At 50.0% G+C, this 20350-nt stretch overlaps 1 protein-coding gene across 1 annotated transcript in view; it reads left to right on the top strand.

The window, feature by feature from the left end:
* Positions 1-20350, top strand: part of AKAP6 (A-kinase anchoring protein 6) — a 1117075-nt gene that overhangs the window by 754297 nt on the left and 342428 nt on the right. The window contains exons 5-6 of the mRNA XM_069638465.1: positions 18753-18875; positions 19823-19919. Of these exons, the coding sequence (XP_069494566.1) occupies positions 18753-18875; positions 19823-19919 (220 nt within the window). The remainder of the gene's footprint in view (positions 1-18752; positions 18876-19822; positions 19920-20350) is intronic.

Below are 20350 nucleotides of genomic sequence, written 5' to 3'. Positions count from 1 at the left end.
ACGCAAGCAAGCGGCCAGGGTGTTGATCGCCAGTTGGTGATAGTTGCACCAGTGGGATAGTTCAACGTTCGCAAAATATCATGGTTGTCTGTATATCTCAATAATTGACAACAATGAAAAGATCACGTGCGATTATAGACAGTTATAGTTATGTTCTTATGTCTCTTTTTTTATGTCCCACTTATCTGTTTTATAAAACAAAAAAAACAGGCTTGCAGCTATTGAAACGAGGGCCCGACCCGGCAAAGACCTAGGAATGCCTCCTTATCCCGCCTTCTCCCCACCACGGCGGGGTGCTGGTTGCACGCACCGCCACAACCCACGTTAGGTTTATCTTAAGCAGCACCTTAAGCAACACAGCAGCACAACGCTACTGCCAATAGCACAGCACGCGGTCTGGAGGATTCACCACTCCCCCCACTGCGGCACCTTCTGTCAGCAGGAGCACGTGACCTGCAGCGGTCTTACAATGTCTGAAATGTCAGCAGCTGGCAAAGCGGCAAGGGCAGCAGGCAAAAGCAGATTCTCTCGCAGCTTTCCTCAGAGCCGAAACGCTCAAACCAAAGTTAGAGGAAAGGACGTAGTGTCAAGCCGCACTGCCCACGTCTCACGTCTGTCTCACAATGAAGCCGCTTCTGATACAGACACAGTGAAGCAATTGCTGGATTTGACGTCCTCCATGCTCCAATCCATTAATAAGGGTCTAATGGTCACCCTGGTGCTGCTGGATCTTTTGGCCGCATTTAACCTGGTAGGTCATGCCATCCTGGTTGATAGATTGCAGAAGGTTGCTGATTTTTCTCTGGCAGCATGGATCAAATCATTTCTGGATGATGGACAAGTAAGAGCGTGCAGTGGGAGTGCAGATGCAACACCAGAACACATACTTTTTGGGGTTCCACATGGGGCTTGTATCTCTCCATCCTTATACAATCTCTTTACGGCCCCATGGTTTCAGTTGCTGGAGGAGATGGGAATTCGTGTCACTAATTACGCAGATGCTACGCAATGCGTGATTCCCCTCTCCGGAGATTACATTGCGGATGTTGTAAATATCAACAGGATTTACAAACTGAGTCAGACCTGGATGTTACAGCACGGACTTGCACTTAATGACGAAAGGACGGAGCTCATGGTTGAAGGCTCTCCAACCAGAATTCATAAACTAGATCCAGTGTACCGACATATTCAGCTGGCTGGGTGTAAGATCACCATCCAACCGAAAGTAAAAACATTAGGAGTCATTCTAGATCACACCTTAAACATGCGGGCGCAGGTTAACAACCTAGTATCAACATCTGCACACTACATTAAGCTCCTGTCCCAGATACGACAGTTCCTTTCAGAGAAAAACACTGCCACAATAGCTAGAGCCATCATTGGCACCAAGATAGACTGCTGTGGTAGCCTCTCAGTTGGTATTAGAAAGGGTGATTGATCTAGACTCCAAACTACTCAGAATAGTGTGGTTAGAGCAGTGGTAGGACTCAAGAGAAGAGCACGCATGTCGGACGCTAGGAGAAAGCTGCACTGGCTCCCTATAGAAGCAATAATCTTTTTCGTCTTCTGTCCATAAAACGTCATTGCTTGGCTAGAAACGGTCCCATATATCTCTCAGAAATGCTGAAACCAAACACACAGGCTAGATCAGTGAGACCTAATGAGGATAACCTACTTATAGTGCCCAGTGCCTTCTTTGTGGCGTTGAACTCTATACCACCCGATCTTCGGAAGATCGAATCAAGGGAATTATTCCAAAGAAGACTTAAGACCCACATGTTCGGAGAGGGTTTGATCTTTGGCCACTGTATCAGAACCAGGCTTGATTTTGTTTACGCCCTCCTTGTTGTCATGTCTTGTGTTGTTTTTTTTTAATTTCTGCGCGCCCTTCTGCTTTCAAGCCATTGGTGCGTGTCACAAATTAAAATAACATAGCATACCATGAGATAATTGGTCGGCTCCCCACATTCGCAGGCGCTGGCTGGTTCCCATAGGCTAGCTGTAAAGTTGTCTATTGATGCGTGTGCAGAGCCCGTGCCACTCGAGTTCTAGGTTTACTCCAGCTGCGAAACAATTTTCAAGGATCCATTTTTACACTTTGTCATAGAGTTCTTTCTGATCGTCTCCGTTGGTGTCCCTGCGCCCCAAGCATTTGTGATGGCACCTAATTACTTTCTGATATGGAAGCACCCCAATCTAGACCTCCAGGTAGGTGTTGTATGTGAGCTGTCACGGCTTCCATGGCTCTGGAGCTGCTCCTACGCTTGGAAAAAGAGAATTGGTGGCTCAGCACCGTGTGTAGATTGTGGGGTGTGGTCGCGGTGAATAGTTTGGCGAAGAGGTGGCGTTGTGGGTGGTGTGACCTTTTGTGCATCTTCCATCGTATGGAGGGTGCAATCTGGGAAGGGGTTGTGTTCTGAGAAGCCTCGTGGTAGTGTGTGCGTGTTCCTGCGCTTCTGGAAGGCAGCGTCTGGCCGGACACATGGCGACTGCTCAACACTTTATACCTCCTGCCGGCAAGAGACTCTGTGACACCGCGTGGAAGGTACTGTTGGACAACAGGAGAGTAACAACTCACATTATTTCCAGACCGGTGTAAAAGGCATCGCCCCCCTCACCCCGTGCTGGATCTCTCTGGTCCAAATGCCCTGGAGGGGCATGGCATGTTGCGTAGCACATGGCATGTGGCATGTGCCGGAAGCTCGCCATTGGGTAGAAGGGGAGCACCTTTAGGGGTGTAGAATATAGTATCTCCAGTCTCCTTAACACACACACACACCTTCCTGACAACCTCTGTATGAGTCTTCTTCTCTCCTCACAGCCCCTACGCGTCTTCCGCCTCCATTGTAGTGCATTTAGAAGTGTGTGTCTTTCCTCGCCTCTTAATCTCTGCATGTGACTTTTAGCCTTTCTGTCTCTTACCCCTGCCCCCGAAGTTAGGCTGTGTATTTCTTCCTCCTCATAATCCTTGCATGCCTTGCCCCCTCACAGCCCTTTCACTGTGTGTGTATGTAAGTGTGAGAGTGAGTTTTTGCGTCCCATACAGCCCCTTCTTCCTTCCTCATAACCCCTCCATGTGTCTCCTTGTCCCCTCTGAGCCATTCTAAGGGCCTAATTCATGGAAAAGTGCACACTGATCCTGCAAAGTCCCTGCACCGAGAACGGCTTTGCGTGTCCCTGCACGCATACAATTTTGTGCGCATTCCACGTATCCATGAAATGTTTCCCGCTAAGTAACCCTATGGGCAAGTAGCAGCCGGAAACGCCTCGGACACCCCCACACGCAAAGCAAATCCAGCCACATACACCTACCTTTGCGGGCTCCTCAGCCGTAAACTCACACACCCTGGTTATACTGCGTGGGGTCCCTCAAAACCAAGCCAGCACCCCAGCTACAACGCCTGTGTTCCCCCAGAACTGTTAACAGCACCCCAACAATATGCGTACCATTTTCCATAACTCGGGCATTACTCTGGTCAATCTGTGTGCTAACCCCCGTAAACCGTGCAGCACCCCTCTAATCAGCATACACAGAGCCCTAACATCGAACGGCACCCCAACTGCATGCATGCACCATTAAATTCCTGATGAGAGCTTATCTTTGTACTGTGATTCCTATTGCATTTGGGGCATTGCACCATCTAACATGTGGTGATGTGATCGGGATCTTTGCGTGCTGATTTCCACGACGTGATGCTGCGTGGTCACATCCATGAGTATGCTTGGTTTTACGTGGTGCTGGGTGTGCAATTTCCTCATGCAGGCCATACCCCGACACGCCCATGTAATGCCTTGTTCTTCATCATTTGGTGCGGAGTATGGGGATTATGCATGTTCCTCCCCCTATTTAAATCTCTCCGCAGACCTGGCCCAGACTCTGCGTGGAGTCTCGCGCAAGGTGCCCGACAGCTCTTAGAGACGTGTCCGATCTGTGCAAAGTCCCCGCAAAGTCTGAAAAAGTCCTGCAAAGTCGATTCCATGAATCGACGAAGGGGGGTTTGCACGCAGATTGGTCTGCAAAGTCCCTCTTTACTATGCAAAATATTCCATGAATCAGGCCCTAAGTGTCTTCCCCCACAAAGCCTGTCTGTATTTTTTTGTGAGTCCAAGAGTTGATCTGTAGGTGTTTGGGGGGATTTGGGAAAAGAGGAATAGGGTTCTTCTGAAGCTCTCCGATGCCCTAGCATACGTGGCACTGGATAAAATGGCGAACAAGGTGTTTACGAGAACACAGTTCACGATTGGTAGCGCGGCTGAACGCTCGGGCTGCAACCTCTAGAGGGCACTGGGCTTGCACACCACACATATATAAAACAATGTATGGATCGAAAAATATAACAATGCGATTTTAGCAGACCTTTCGAAAATCAACAGACATAGGAAAAAGTAAAGCTCATCGACTCTTGAAAAAATGTAACGGATAGGTTTGAAATTAAACCAGCTTCTCTTGAACACTATAAACAGTTAAAAATCTATATTAAATCACTAGTAAAGCTGGAGACTTGAGGCTTTTTGCAGAGGGTGGGGCAGAAGAGAGCAGAATCTACAGAATTTGCGATATTTAGTGTCTGCAATCGGTTTCTTTAGATTTGGTGTAATCGTGGCTATTTTCAAAGAGACTGGAAAGACTTCTGAGGAGAGGGAGATATTGAAGATGAAGGAGACAGAGATATTGACGATGAAGGAGAAGGAGATATTGAAGGTGGAGGAGACGCAGGAAGAAGTGGCAGGTGCAAGCTCTCTGGTCATTTTGGGGGTCCAGTAGCTCGATAGGTGGACGAGATGGGTTGACTGAGCGCAGAATGGCTATCACTTCAATGGGTGCAGGTGGGGGAGTAGTGGGACTGCAGGGATGGAAAAGCAGAGGGTGTTGCTTATTCTGATGATTTTGGAGGATAGGGTTCGTTTTTTGGGGGATGAGCGCGGCCCGGGGGCTGATGGATCACTTAGAAAGATTGTAAGTAGAGAGAAGATATCAGATTTGTGTGGTATGACAATTCTGCAAATCAGGAGCACTGGTGGGGTCTTGCATAGCAGAGGGGGCCTTTCTAAACAGAGCAAAGAGTGGGGAAAGTCTTTTTGCACCAGTGCCTCAGATGGCAGCATTTGGTGGTCTTCAACGGTTGGCTGTTTGGGGAAATCCATGGTTCAGGGCGGGCGCAGGAGGGGGTGAAGGAGCGGATGCAATAGTGATAGTCAACGGGGGTAGCCAGTGTAGTGTTAGGAGAGCAAGAGCTTGGGGGGGACATCTACACTTGGCCAAGTGAGGGAGCCATGGAGTCTAGTTGACATGTTCTTGTCTTGATAGATGAGGGGAGTGAGAATGGAGGGAGAACAGTTCTGCTGGAGAGGATGTGTGAGCGGTCAGAGGGAAAGCAGTCAATGCAGAGGAGCTAAGAGTAGAGGAAAGGAATGAGTTTAAGGGAGTTCCGAGAGTGAGTGGCAAGGTTATGCAGGTTGAACAGTGAGGGAGGAGTCCGGCTCCACTAGAGGGGACTCGGTCATATTGGGGAGATTGAGGGCACCCAAAATGACTGCAGAAATGTAATCCGAGAGAGATTCCAGTAATAGTCCCTGTGGATCTCTCTCTCAGGTGGCCAGGGCACGGCCATAGGGGGTGGACCAGTGTGGGAGGATCACCTGGGTGAGGGGTCTTCGGGGAGTTCGAGTGGAACACACCAGATGGCAAGACGCATTATCCCTCCCCCTACAACACCTTTACCTCATCCTACCAGGTAGGATACGTGGGTACCTTACCCCCCCTTTACCTTTCCCAGCACTTTCACAAGAACAGCCCGCTCTGGTAGAAAACAGACTCACACCAGTGGCATATGAAAGTGCACTCTGAGCAAGGCAAAACACACAAAGGTACAGCAGTTTCAAGTCGGCAGCTGAACGAGGGGAGAAAGACGGCAAACATTAAGGGTTTGTAAGAAGGGAATTACCCTCGACCTTTTCGGCAAGACGCTGTTACTTTCAAGAAACCTTTGCGGCACACAGAGAAAGGCCAGGAAACCAGACTGATGAATCCTGCATTGTGTGTCAGAGATACCGAAGACTCTCCCACGTAACTGATCAAGGTGGGAGGAGCAGCAGCAGCCGCCGTGGTATCATCCTTGGCTCCAAGAACAAAGAAACGCCAGAAATATCAACACAGCCGGTGAGTTGGGGAGACCGATGCCAGACCGGTCTGTGTTGAAGTCAAGGTTGCAAGCGGCAACATTGTATAACGAGCACTGGAACGAACATTGTTAAATGCGTGTGATGAAAGATGCAAGTAAAGCTAAACTGCTGATGATTGTTTGAACTTGAGAAGGAAAGATATGATACAGTTGCCGGAGTGGTCCGGCACCGTGGATGTGCTCAATCGAAGGTCTCTGTAAGGCATCCTGCAAAGACATACGAAAGTTATTGATGAGAATAATTGTGTGAAGTTAATTGAAGGGGTCCTGCAATGGTTTAAGCGAAACCCATTGCACATTAGAAAGTCTTTGATTTTGATATCAAGAGGATCTGACTCCGAATGGGGGAGATCCATATAAAGACGATCGAAGCCCAAATGAGGGAGATTCATGGTCCGAGCACGAATGAGGGAGAGCAAGTGTGAACATTGTGCTAAAAAGGGGGTCTCGGCCTGAAGAGGGAGACCCATGATGAACATTGAAAGTGAGAACTTGTGCATGTGAAAATCCTGATAGGAATGGAACTTTGAGATGTGTTTGTTACAACAGAACCTCTATAGTAAGAGACTGTATTGGAAAAGAGGCTTCGGCAGAAGGCACTCATGTTTATGCTTTGAACTGTATCCTTGTGGTCGAAGAGCAATAGTGTGTGCGCAGCTCGCACGTGCCACCTTGCCCCGTGCTGAAAATGTGGGGAAGGGAAGCCAACTGCTCAACTGTCCTGACAAATTATTTCTTTAGCACATTTCTTTTTGCATACAATACTGTCCCACACACTTTTGTATCTAGAAGTAAGGATTGGCAATAGGGTTATTAGTATAGGGCTTTTTATTTGACAGAGACTCGACTAGGATTCTGTTATTAATATTTGATGGTCGTAGCTTGCTCCCATCTTTAGGTTTGGATAGGCGTTCATCCAACCCATTTGAAGTTCAATAAACACCCTTGAACTGTGATTGCTTGAGTCTGTATTCACTGTTTGATACCATGCCTTCCTTACAGTTGCGATCAGAGAAGAGATTGAGGGCGCCCAGAATGACTGCAAAAATGTCATCTGTGAGAGATATCAGTAATAGCTTGCGATCAGAGAAGAGGAGATTGAAGGTGCATGGAATGGCTGCAGAGGTGTCATCCGGGAGAGTTACCTGTAATAGGTTGCGATTAGAGAAGTAGAGATTGAGGGTACTGGGTGGCGATAGATGGGGAGGATGTTCTTCAAAGAGGAGGGAGAGAAGCTTGAGGGAGGAAGAGAGGCAGATGGTGTGTCCTTGCTACTCATCTGACCAACACCACTACCTACGTCTGTTAATGGAGATGAGTGGGAGAAGGTAGCAAATGGAGTGTGTAGGGCAGCCAGCAGCGTGGCATCAGGGGAGTGACTCCAGGCCTCAGGGACTGCCATTGCAAATACTTTGCGGTGATAGGAGTCAAGGTGCTGGGTAAGCAGTGAAGTTTTATTGCAGAGGGTTTGGACGTTCCACAAACACTGAGTACGTTGAGTGAGGGCCAGAGGTGGGGACGGGGGTGAAGAGGTGGATATTGGGAGGCTGCTGCTGAGGATAAGGTAGATGAGGTTTGAGTAGGTAGAGGGAAAGGGGAGCCTATGGTGCCATTTAGGAGGTTCAGGGAGGTAGGAACAGGGAGGGGGACTTGCATCCGTTTGGTGGGGTGGGCAGATACACTCAGAGAGGGAACGGGAGGGGACAGTAGTAGGATGAATAGGATTGGTTGGAGCATGTCGAGTAGAGGGAACCTAAACGATAGTAGGGAGAGGGGTACACAGCTAAATCCAGTGCTGGCATGGCAGGGGGTGGGGGCTTATCTTGTCAAGTGGGTGTGGAGGATAGTGGGAGTAAGCAGGGCTTTAAGTGGGCCGGGGCCTGCCGGGGCTGAGCCCCGGCAGGCTCCGAAATTTTGTTTTGAGGCGGGGCCCTGCCGGGGCCCACTAATCTCCCCTGGCAGCCCCGGCCACAACACGAAAAGGCTTTTTTTTTTCTACAGCCTGAAGCTCTCGCTCATGAGTGAGAGCTTCAGGCTTCAGAAAAAAATGCCTTTTAGCTATAATGGTGGCGCCGCACCTGCGAGGCATCCCTTTAATCAAGTGATGCACGTGGGCCAGCGCCACCATTATGGAGAAAATGTGAGGCCGCTGGAAGCAGAGGCCTTGCTTTCTAAATACTGAAGCTCCCGCAGATTCGCGGGAGTTTCAGTCTTTAGGAAAAAGGCCTCTGCTTCCAGTGGCCTCACCCTTTCAGCCTTAATGGTGACGCTGCCCCTCCCCAGCTGGCGAGGGGCAGCATCACCATTAAGGCTGAATAGGCGAGGCGAGGCGCTGTCCCCTGCCAGGCAAGCCTATAGAAAATAAATGCAGAGATCAGCACCCTCTCCCCCATTGGGGAGAGGGTGCTAATCTCTACAAAAGGCTGCCTGGCAGGGGTGCCAGTAGCCCATTGAGCCAGGGCTCGTCAAGGGGGCATGGCCTAACGGGCCATGAAGACCCCCGTTGTTAGGCCACGCCCCCTCGATGAGCCCCGGCTCGATTTGTAGTGCCACTTAAGGCACTGGGAGTAAGGGTTGTGTAGATTGGACCTTAAAGGGCCAAACGGGAGGTGCCTGGAAGCCCTTTGCTCAGTGAATCATGTTAAACGAGGCGCACTTTCACGTGGCATCTGGCCCAAGCTGTCCAATCACCCAAGGCGCCGACATCAAAGACTTACATTGAACTAAAGAGCTACTGTCTTCACACCAAAGAATGGCACGATGACTTACCAGTAATCTTCATTACTCCAAGACCAGGTCTTCCTCGTCAAACCAAAAAGCTACTGTCCTCACACCAAAGAATGGCACGATTACTTACCAGTAATCTTCATTACTCCAAGACCAGGTCTTCCTCATCACACCAAAAAGCTAGTGTCCTCACACCAAAGAATGGCACGATTACTTACCAGTAATCTTCATTACTCCAAGACCAGGCCTTCCTCGTCACACCAAAAAGCTAGTGGCCTCACACCAAAGAATGGCACGATTACTTACCAGTAATCTTCATTACTCCAAGACCAGGTCTTCCTCGTCACACCAAAAAGCTACTGTCCCCACACCAAAGAATGGCACGATGACTTACCAGTTATCTTCATTACTCCAAGACCAGGTCTTCTTCGTCAAACCAAAAAGCTACTGTCCTCACACGAAAGAATGGCACGATTACTTACCAGTAATCTTCATTACTCCAAGACCAGGTCTTTCTCGTCACACCAAAAAGCTACTATCCTCACACCAAAGAATGGCACGATTACTTACAAGTAATCTTCATTACTCCAAGAACAGGTCTTCCTCGTCAAACCAAAAAGCTACTGTCCTCACATCAAAGAATGGCACAAATACTTACCAGTAATCTTCATTAATCCAAGACCAGGCCTTCCTCGTCACACTAAAAAGCTACTGTCTTCACACCAAAGAATGGCACGATTACTTACCAGTAATCTTCATTATTCCAAGACCAGGTCTTTCTCGTCACATTCCTTACTCATGTACACGAAGGTTCAGCTTATGCTTGAAAATCCCATTCAATTGTGAGATACAAACACCAGCAATATGAGGTCAGGGGGCGAAGCTTTATCCGATGGCAAGTCCTCTGAAAAGCACTGCCAATGCTCCTAGAAGCCTGCATGGACGGTGAAAAGCGCTGGAATCAGAGGGGGACACAGCATTCTGCTCCGTGCTGTTCCCGTCCAGGTGTGGATCGAATCCGTGACACACAGATGTTTGTGTTGTGGTTTCCTGACTTGAGGCTTGAACTCCTGGTGAGAGGTCAGAGCTCCACCCACTGAGCTGGACAGCCTCCTCTTTGCCCCAGAGGGCTTTCCGGGCCGTGCAGCAGAACATCCCCAGAGTGGCCCCATAATGCAGCAAAGGTGTGCAGGAAAGACTGTGGCCTGAAGAAGGATAACATGTCAGCAATACGTTGTCTTATTTTCTAAAGCTAGAAAAATGGGTTCCTCCAGAGAATATGTGGGTGTTTAAAAACGAGCCCAGGGGGGTGGGGGGGAGAGATAGGGAAGTAAAATGAGGCAGAAACCAGCCACATTGTGATGTAGAAAACCCCTCGACTTCATTTCAAACCGAATCTGCAAAGATGGAAAAGGTGCCTGGGGTATATGCATGTTTCCACTCGCCACAGCACCCCCGTTTTACCCCTCTGAAAAGTAGAGGGAATAAACACTTGACTCGGTGCTGTTCCTGCCAGGGGTACCTGCAAGGGGGCCCTTCTGCGCGCTTAGTAGAGTGTCATTATGCATACCCCCTCGTTGTACATTTGGTGTAATGGGCAGTTCCTATCCCCCTTCCACAGGCGCCCTATGGGTGCCCTTCTCATTCGCCTGGTAGAGTCTAATTATGCATACCCCCCCTCCTCGTACATTTGGGGTAATATCCAGTTCCTGTCCCCCTTCCTCGGGTGCCCTATGGGTGCCCTTCTTGTGCGCCTGGTAGAGTCTAATTATGTCTAACCCCCCGCCCCCGTTGTACATTTGGGGGAATGGCCAGTTCCTATCCCCCTTCCCCAGGTGCCATACGGGTGCCCTTCTTATGCGCATGGTAGAGTCTCATTATGCATCCCCCCTCGTTGTACATTTGGGGGAATGCCCAGTTCCTGTCCCCCTTCCCCAGGTACCATATGCTGCCCTTCTTGTGTGCTTGGTAGAGTGTCATTATGCATACCCCGCTCCCCCCTTGTACATTTGGGGTAATGCCCAGTTCCTGTCCCCCTTCCCCAGGCGCCCTATGGGTGCCCTTCTTGTGCGCTTGGTAGAGTGTCATTATGCATCCCCCCCCTTGTACATTTGGGGTAATGCCCAGTTCCTGTCCCCCTTCCCCAGGTACCCTATTCTGCCCTTCTTGTGCGCTTGGTAGAGTGTCATTATGCATCCCCCCTCGTTGTACATTTGGGGTAATGCCCAGTTCCTGTCCCCCTTCCCCAGGGCCCTTCCTGTGCGCTTGGTAGAGTGTCATTATGCATCCCCCCTCGTTGTACATTTGGGGTAATGCCCAGTTCCTGTCCCCCTTCCCCAGGTACCCTATGCTGCCCTTCTTGTGCGCTTGGTAGAGTGTCATTATGCATCCCCCCTCGTTGTACATTTGGGGTAATGCCCAGTTCCTGTCCCCCTTCCCCAGGGCCCTTCCTGTGCGCTTGGTAGAGTGTCATTATGCATCCCCCCTCGTTGTACATTTGGGGTAATGCCCAGTTCCTGTCCCCCTTCCCCAGGTACCCTATGCTGCCCTTCTTGTGTGCTTGGTAGAGTGTCATTATGCATACCCCGCCCCCCCCCCCTTGTACATTTGGGGTAATGCCCAGTTCCTGTCCCGCTTCCCCAGGGGCCCTTCCTGTGCGCTTGGTAAAGTGTCATTATGCATAACCCCCAGCCCCTGCCCCTCCTCGTTGTACATTTGGGGTAATGCCCAGTTCCTGTCCCCCTTCCCCAGGTACCCTATGCTGCCCTTCTTGTGCGCTTGGTAGAGTGTCATTATGCATCCCCCCTCGTTGTACATTTGGGGTAATGCCCAGTTCCTGTCCCCCTTCCCCAGGGCCCTTCCTGTGCGCTTGGTAGAGTGTCATTATGCATCCCCCCTCGTTGTACATTTGGGGTAATGCCCAGTTCCTGTCCCCCTTCCCCAGGTACCCTATGCTGCCCTTCTTGTGTGCTTGGTAGAGTGTCATTATGCATACCCCGCCCCCCCCTTGTACATTTGGGGTAATGCCCAGTTCCTGTCCCGCTTCCCCAGGGGCCCTTCCTGTGCGCTTGGTAGAGTGTCATTATGCATCCGCCCCCTTGTACATTTGGGGTAATGCCCAGTTCCTGTCCCCCTTCCCCAGCCGCCCTATGGGTGCCCCTCTTGTGCGTTTGGTAAAGTGTCATTATGCATAACCCCCAGCCCCTGCCCCTCCTCGTTGTACATTTGGGGTAATGCCCAGTTCCTGTCCCCCTTCCCCAGGCGCCCTATGGGTGCCCCTCTTGTGCGCTTGGTAAAGTGTTATTATGCATAACCCCCAGCCCCTGCCCCTCCTCGTTGTACATTTGGGGTAATGCCCAGTTCCTGTCCCCCTTCCCCAGGCGCCCTATGGGTGCCCCTCTTGTGCGCTTGGTAAAGTGTCATTATGCATAACCCCCAGCCCCTGCCCCTCCTCGTTGTACATGTGGGGTAATGCCCAGTTCCTGTCCCCCTTCCCCCGGCGCCCTATGGGTGCCCCTCTTGTGCGCTTGGTAAAGTGTCATTATGCATAACCCCCAGCCCCTGCCCCTCCTCGTTGTACATTTGGGGTAATGCCCAGTTCCTGTCCCCCTTCCCCAGGCGCCCTATGGGTGCCCCTCTTGTGCGCTTGGTAAAGTGTCATTATGCATACCCCCCAGCCCCTGCCCCTCCTCGTTGTACATTTGGGGTAATGCCCAGTTCCCGTCCCCCTTCCCCAGGCGCCCTATGCTGCCCTTGCCGTGAGCTGCTCTCCTGCTGGCTTGTCATTGCGGCCGCCGTGCGCCAGGTGGCAGCATCGCTCCACGGCAGCCGCCTCGCACTTTATTCGGGCTTTTAGAGGCGCTGCGCCTCCTGGAGCAGCTTTCAGGTTCACTGCTTTACTGCTGTTTACGCCGCTTTTACTGAGGTGTTCTGTCACTCACATTTTTATATCCACCATTAGAAGGCGCGTGCGGGTATTTTTAATGTGTCATTTTCTGCACACGGGATCGTCTGCCTGACGCAGAGCGTGTGAAGGGCAGAGCGGCGAGAGCGTGGGCAAGGCCCGCGGGGGCACTGGCAGAGCATTGGCGCCACGTCTCCAGGCCCCCACAGACGCCCTGGCCTCTGCCTCGCCGTCTGCCCCACGCCCCGGCCTTCTACCCTGCTATCTCACCGTCTGCCCCAGGCCCTGGCCTTCTACTCCACTATCTCACCGTCTACCCCACGCCCCAGCCTTCTACTCCGCTATCTCACCGTCTACCCCACGCCCCAGCCTTCTACTCCGCTATCTCACCGTCTACCCCACGCCCCAGCCTTCTACTCCGCTATCTCACCGTCTACCCCACGCCCCAGCCTTCTACTCTGCTATCTCACCGTCTACCCCACGCCCCAGCCTTCTACTCCGCTTTCTCACCGTCTGCCCCAGGCCCTGGCCTTCTACCCTGCTATCTCACTGTCTGCCCTACGTCCCGGCCTTTAACCCTGCTATCTCACCGTCTGCCCCAGGCCCTGGCCTTCTACTCCACTATCTCACCGTCTACCCCACGCCCCAGCCTTCTACTCCGCTATCTCACCGTCTACCCCACGCCCCAGCCTTCTACTCTGCTATCTCACCGTCTACCCCACGCCCCAGCCTTCTACTCCGCTATCTCACCGTCTGCCCCAGGCCCTGGCCTTCTACCCTGCTATCTCACTGTCTGCCCTACGTCCCGGCCTTTAACCCTGCTATCTCACCGTCTGCCCCAGGCCCTGGCCTTCTACTCCGCTATCTCACCGTCTACCCCACGCCCCAGCCTTCTACTCCGCTATCTCACCGTCTACCCCACGCCCCAGCCTTCTACTCCGCTATCTCACCGTCTACCCCACGCCCCAGCCTTCTACCCCGCTATCTCACCGTCTGTGCCACGTCCTGACCTTCTACCCTGGAATCTCACTGTCTATCCCATGTCCGTCCTTCTAGCCCGCTATCTCACGGTCTACCCCACATCCCGGCCTTCTACCCCGCTATCTCACCGTCTGTGCCACGTCCTGACCTTCTACCCTGGAATCTCACTGTCTACCCCACGTACCGGCCTTCTAGCCTATCATCTCATGTCCTGGCCTTCTAGCCCGCTATCTTACCATCTACCCCACCCCCGGCCTTCTAGCCCACTATCGCACTGTCTGCCCCACGTCCCAGCCTTCTAGCCCGCTATCTCATCATCTACCTCACGTTCTATCCTTCTAGCCCGCTATCTCACCATCTGCCCCACATCCCGGCCTTCTAGCCGGCTATCTCACGGTCTACCCCACATCCCGGCCTTCTACCCCGCTATCTCACCGTCTGTGCCACGTCCTGACCTTCTACCCTGGAATCTCACTGTCTATCCCATGTCCGTCCTTCTAGCCCGCTATCTCACGGTCTACCCCACATCCCGGCCTTCTACCCCGCTATCTCACCGTCTGTGCCACGTCCTGACCTTCTACCCTGGAATCTCACTGTCTACCCCACGTACCGGCCTTCTAGCCTGCTATCTGACCGTCTGCCCCACGCCCCAGCCTTCTAGCCTGCTATTTCACATGCCCACTTTCTGATCGTCTCCTGGAAGTTGGCACCCCCCGCAGCCCCTAATAGCACTCCCCCGGCCTGTGGCCAGGTTGAGACCAATGACTGCTTTGTCTTCTGTTTTATCCTCAGATCTGAAAAGCAGGTGTTTGTTCCTGTTTTATTTCATCTACTTACAAAACTGTTAACTGGAGTATCCATGGAGCGGCGCGTCTGGCAAATTGATGACCCTGCTCAGAGGTGGATTGGCAAAGGGGCAATTGCCCCCGGGCTGGCTGGGCTGTTGCCCCAGGGCCCAGAGGTTCTAAATGGAAAAATAAATCAAATCATTGAGAAAGAGGAACTCCTTCAGAATCTACCCTGCCAGAAAGGAACCGAGTGCTGCGAAGCCCGCTCAGATTCTGTGCCAATGGGGGAGGTATTCGTCTTTATGGCAGCAATGTTGCAGGTGTGCCTGGGTGGCCCCCATGTAGGGGCCTCGACAGTGAGTGACAGGGTGGGAGGGGCTGTAGGCTGGAGGAGCATGTTCATGTCACCCATTGGCAATGCAGGCATTTAAATCACAGATTCTGTGACCCCGGATGGTGATGTGGGCATCACTGCTCCCCATACACCATCGGTCCATTACAATACACCGCAGCTTATCAAGACGCCCACTTGCCAAGGAAGTAAGGGTCCATGTCTTATTAGAGTTTGTCATTGGTTTGATTCTGTACGAATGCTTCCACCATGGTGAATATCTTGATCACCAGTGTGTGTATCCAGAAATTGTTTAATAACACCCATGGGTGTGACTTATATAGTGGTTATTGAATGGCTGTTGGACTGTTTCTGGTTCTTATTTTTGGACACAGTTGAAAAGCATACATAGAAAGATGTAATATTCAGGCATTCATTATTAGAAGACTACAAACTAAGGGGGTCATTTAGAGTTCGGCTTATTTTTTAATAACATTGAAGAAAGTAACCAGCTCTGACTGCGGTATTTCTGGAAAGTTTACCACCAGCAGAGGTGAGATTTTTGTAATGCCTCCAGTGCTATTTCAGAAATACCACCTCTGATGGTGATCATGTAAAAAGGTTATTTTAACATTGGTTTTCAGCATTTTCAGCATCAATGTTCAGGAAGACATTGATTATGTACAGTAGGGGCTCATATCACTACTGTTTATTCTCTGGATGGATAAAACGGTAATTTCTAGCCCTGTTATGCTTTATATGGGTAAGGTGGTGAGGGGAGGCAATCCAAAGTGTCCAACCTTTTACCCCCGCAACATGGCCATTTGTAAATTTGCACACTTTTCAATGTGTGGGGTGCATTCAAAGGCCTCAAACAGAAGTCCCTTTCACGTGAACAGCAGGATTTTAAACACTGAAACAAAAACCGATTGGCCTTTGTTTTTTCTCTGAGTAAAACTGAAGAGCTATGTGGAAAAGGGGCCTACCTGTCATTTCCAAAGGAAAAGTAGCATTTTACTTTACAGAAGAAGAAGGATTCAAAGATCCCTTTCACATGGAAAACAAAATCTTCGAACAGTGACACAAAAACGGCTTGCACAGGTGTGTGCAAATAAAAGACGTTTAAATGTGAAAAGTTATCACTGCTCACAGAAAAATGTCAGGGAAAAGACATGATGTGTGTGTTGACAAAACGCAATGTATATTATGCTTCACATACAAAACCTCAGTGACATTGGAAAATCCACTATGTTTTCATGGAAAAATGGAAAAATGTCCGCCCAAAACAAACCCCTTTGCTGGCTGTGTGAAATTTCACAAGGAAATCTCCCACTGCCATTCTGGATGTTACATCTCCCATCTAATTACCAACTGCAATAAAGTATCCTGCTAAAGGTATCGAAATTCAGTGTTCTCCAGACCTGCTGACTCTGAAGGCAATGCATACAAGAGAAGTTCCCCTTGGCTGGAGCATGACCAACTTGTGTGAAAATGGGGGCAATAACTTCAAAGAGCAAGCTTCCAACACAAAGAGACTGATCAAAATTAACTCTGGGTACAGGTTGGGCCAGTGAAAACAAATGGCTGGAAGGCAGGAGAAAAGCCATTTGTCCCACACAAAGATCCACTTGTGTATAGGTGCATTATAAATGCCATATCATATCATTCACAATTAATTTTAAAGGACTATTATCATGTATGCCTTTTTTCAGCCATCATAAAGCAGATTTCCTTTATTTATGTACCATTTTTTAGGTAATTTCGGAGATATAAAATTCATCTACCTGTGACTCAGGGAACTGTAATGGCTATCTAAGATGTGTTTCTGCCTGATCTGAACATGTTCCAAATGTCAGCATTGCTGAGCGGGTGGAAAATAAAATCAGGGATATTGTAAATAACCGTCATATTCATAACTGTTATGCTTTTTATGGAAATGGCAGAAAGGTGCCACATGGCCGTGCTACATGGTACGGACCTGGTGGTCGGCTTATCTAATTCCACGTGATTAGATTAATCAGAACATATGTATAGTATTTGAATTGATTTCTGGACTGTGTATGTACACTTAGATTGGGGCTAAGCAATAGGACCCCCTCAGGGACCCTTTTTCTTTTCTAAGTTTCTTTCCCCTCTTTCCCCTCTCTTTCTCTTTCCTCTCTCTTTGCCCCTTGTACGTTAGACTTGGGCTCCTTAGTACTTTGTTCCCATTCTGTACTATTAGGGTGAATAATTTGTTGTCATGCACTTTACCTGTATACATCTAATATTTATTGTTCGTTTTCATGCTGTTTTACCATGGATTCAGCCATTTGTGTTGTGTGATTTAATGTGTGAAGAATAAAGATATTTTAATTACATACTATCCTTGACCTGGCCTATCCCCTCATTGAATAAGACTCTTAAATGTTAAATTGATGGCTACTTATTTGGCTTGATTTTTCCAGTGGCTTGCTCCGCTGACCCCATTTTTCTCTTTGGTTTACTGCTTTGTTAATCCCCTGGGTCCACGCGTTAGGGGACGCCTATCCTTGATCATATACTAGTACAACACTGCTCCTGATTGTGGCACTGGTTTTACCCCCTCTCTTTTTTCTGACTAAGCGATACCTACTTGCTTTATGAACATATGTTTCAAATACTACTTCTCATATTTTTTCAGGTTGCTTTATCATTTGACTTGGTGCTTTGAACGTACACACAATTGTACAGACTAATATAAATATAGTACATTTTCATTATAATTATTATCTAGGCCTGTTTCTCACATATATTTGCCTCAGGATATAGACAATTAATAGGCTTCCACATTGGTGCTTTGAAAACCATATTTATCGAACGGTAGACTAGTTTAACAACTTTGCTGAAAGCATTTTGTTTGTTTCTAATATTGAAGATAGAATAGGAGAAGATGAGGGTTGCCTTGCTTTCCTAATTGGAAACTGTGGAACTAGAAGGACAGAGCTCAAATCCCCACCTTCCACACTTCATACCTTATGTGATCCTCAACAAATCACTTTATCACTGTGCCTTTCCTTAACCATCTATCTATAGAAAAAGCCTCACTCATGTGGGTTTATATTCTATAGAGTTACTCTATAAATAATTTAACAATTGTAACAATATATGTTAAGCATATTAGTGAAGAGGAAGGATGACAAGAGTGGGAATTAGGTTGTGGGGGGTGTACACAGGGTTTTCTGTTTTAGGCTGGGGATGTAGGAAGCCAGCTCATGTCTGACTCCGAGAGCAAACCCAGACCCCCGGTTTAGCAATGGCTGTGCTCTATCAATTAATTCCTTAGCTTCGCCACCTCATTACATTGTTCTAAAACTAAAGATGAGATAGGATGGGAGGAGATGTAGCCTGCTGTCAAATTACAAACTGTAACACATTGAAAACTGGGCTCAAATCCCAGCTTTTCTATTTCACCGATTATATTATCCTGATGCAATAACGTAATACTATGTTTGGTAAGGGGGAGAATTTCCAGGGCCCCGGGTCTCTAAGAAATCACAGACCTAACTGAAAAAAAATTGTATAAAAGGAAAGTAATGTCAATAATGTCAACTATATGTACTTGAGAATGTGTGAAAGGGGAGAGGTTGGTATAGAGTTTACTTGTTCTGGAAGTTGGGGCACTGCACTATGGGCCAGAAAAGTAAACTTGCCCCCCAGGCCAAATGTTGCCAGTCCTCCCCTGACCCTGCATCATCCCCACCCCCCTTTCAGATGCACTGCCCCCCCTAGAGTGTTTTTGTAGCTAGTAGAGTGGGAGACCTGTGTCGGCCATGTTGTTAACCCCCAACCCTATTTTTTACCTGACCTTTCACCTGCAGGGGTTTGTCGGGCAACTGGACGAGTTCATCCGCTGGCTACAAGATGCCATGGAGACCACCGAGAACTGGATGCCCCCCAAGGCAGAGACCGACCGGCTCAAGCTCTACCTGGAGACCCACCTGGTGAGCGAGGCCCCCCGAAGGCTGCTATGGTACCCGGGGGGGGACAAGGGGTAACAGGGCGAGACATACCTGGTGAACGAGGTCCCCCAAAGCCTGCTTTGGTTCCCGGAGGGGAGTAAGGGGTGACAGGGTGGGCCAGCGGGGGAGCGGAACTCGAAGTCTGCTATGGATCCCTCGGGGGGGGGGGTAAGGGGTGACAGGGCAGGCCAGCGGGGGAGGGGGCTACCGAAGTCTGCTATGGTTCCCATGGGGTGCGGGGGGTTGTGAGAGGGCAGGCCAGCGGGGGAACTCGAAGTCTGCTATGGATCCCTCGGGGCGGGGGGGGCTAAGGGGTGACAGGGCAGGCCAGCGGGTGAGGGGCCCCGATGTCTGCAATTGTTCCCAAGGGGGTGGTAAGAGATGACAGGGCAGGCCAGCGGGGGAGGGGGAAACCCAAAGTCTGGGTGAAGGGGTGACAGGGCAGGCCAGCGGGGGAAGGGGAACTCGAAGTCTGCTATGGTTCCCAGGGGGAAGGGGTGACAGGGCAGGCCAGCGGGGGAGGAGGATCCTAATGGCAATACTTTTAGTACTGCATGTTTAAATGCACCCATTCCTTCCATACATGCACACATAGACAACCTGCCCATTCCTTACATACACGTACATCCAGACTCCACATGTCTGGCACCTTTAATATGCATGTGCACCCAGACTGCACATGCCCATTCTTTACATACATGTACGCTTAGAGCAGATTATAAGCACCCATTCTTTACATGCATGTAAACATGAGCATTGCATGCACATACGTGCAGCCGGCCTAGGCATGACCACCCTTTACATTCTCGTAGATCTTCGTATACCCTGCCCATGTTTAGATACCCCAACCTCTGCTTATGTTTTCCCTTTCTTTACATGTGTCTACACATGTCCCACCACCCTTTCCTAAGCATGTTTCTCTCTGGCAGAGCTTCAAGCTGAACGTGGAGAGTCACCGGACCCTGAAGGAGACTGTGACCGAGGAGGGGCGGCAACTCCTGGAGCTGATGGTGTCTCACAAGTCAGGTAACGCTCCTCCCCACCTACCCATATCCCCCTGACCCTTCCCCCCTTCCCCCAGGCCTGCACCCGCTCCCAGGCTGCATTTCCCTGGCTTTCTGGGTCCCTCCCTCCACCCTACACTACAGGAAAGACCCGAAGACCCTACTCCTCAAAGAACGTCTCGCCAATCGCTGATTGCTCCGCTCACTCCTTTCTCCCCCTCCACTACTCACCCCAGATCGTATGCTACCCCAGCACCCTGCTTGCAACCCATGAATGCGCCCCCTTTGTGCAGCGCCCTGTTTCTTACCAGCTAAGTTTGCGCTTTGTAAATCTTATACATACATGCATGCAGTTCCCCATGTCCAGCAGTAGCATGTACAAGAATCTAGGACAGAAAAGAGAGACACCTCTGTCGCCCCATCGCTTCATATTTGATGACGCTGGGGGGGGGG

This window comes from Ambystoma mexicanum, chromosome 14, assembly GCF_040938575.1.
Source record: "Ambystoma mexicanum isolate Mex_15411 chromosome 14, UKY_AmexF1_1, whole genome shotgun sequence".
Classification (NCBI taxonomy): domain Eukaryota; kingdom Metazoa; phylum Chordata; class Amphibia; order Caudata; family Ambystomatidae; genus Ambystoma; species Ambystoma mexicanum.
This window is presented reverse-complemented; position numbering and strand designations above follow the sequence as displayed.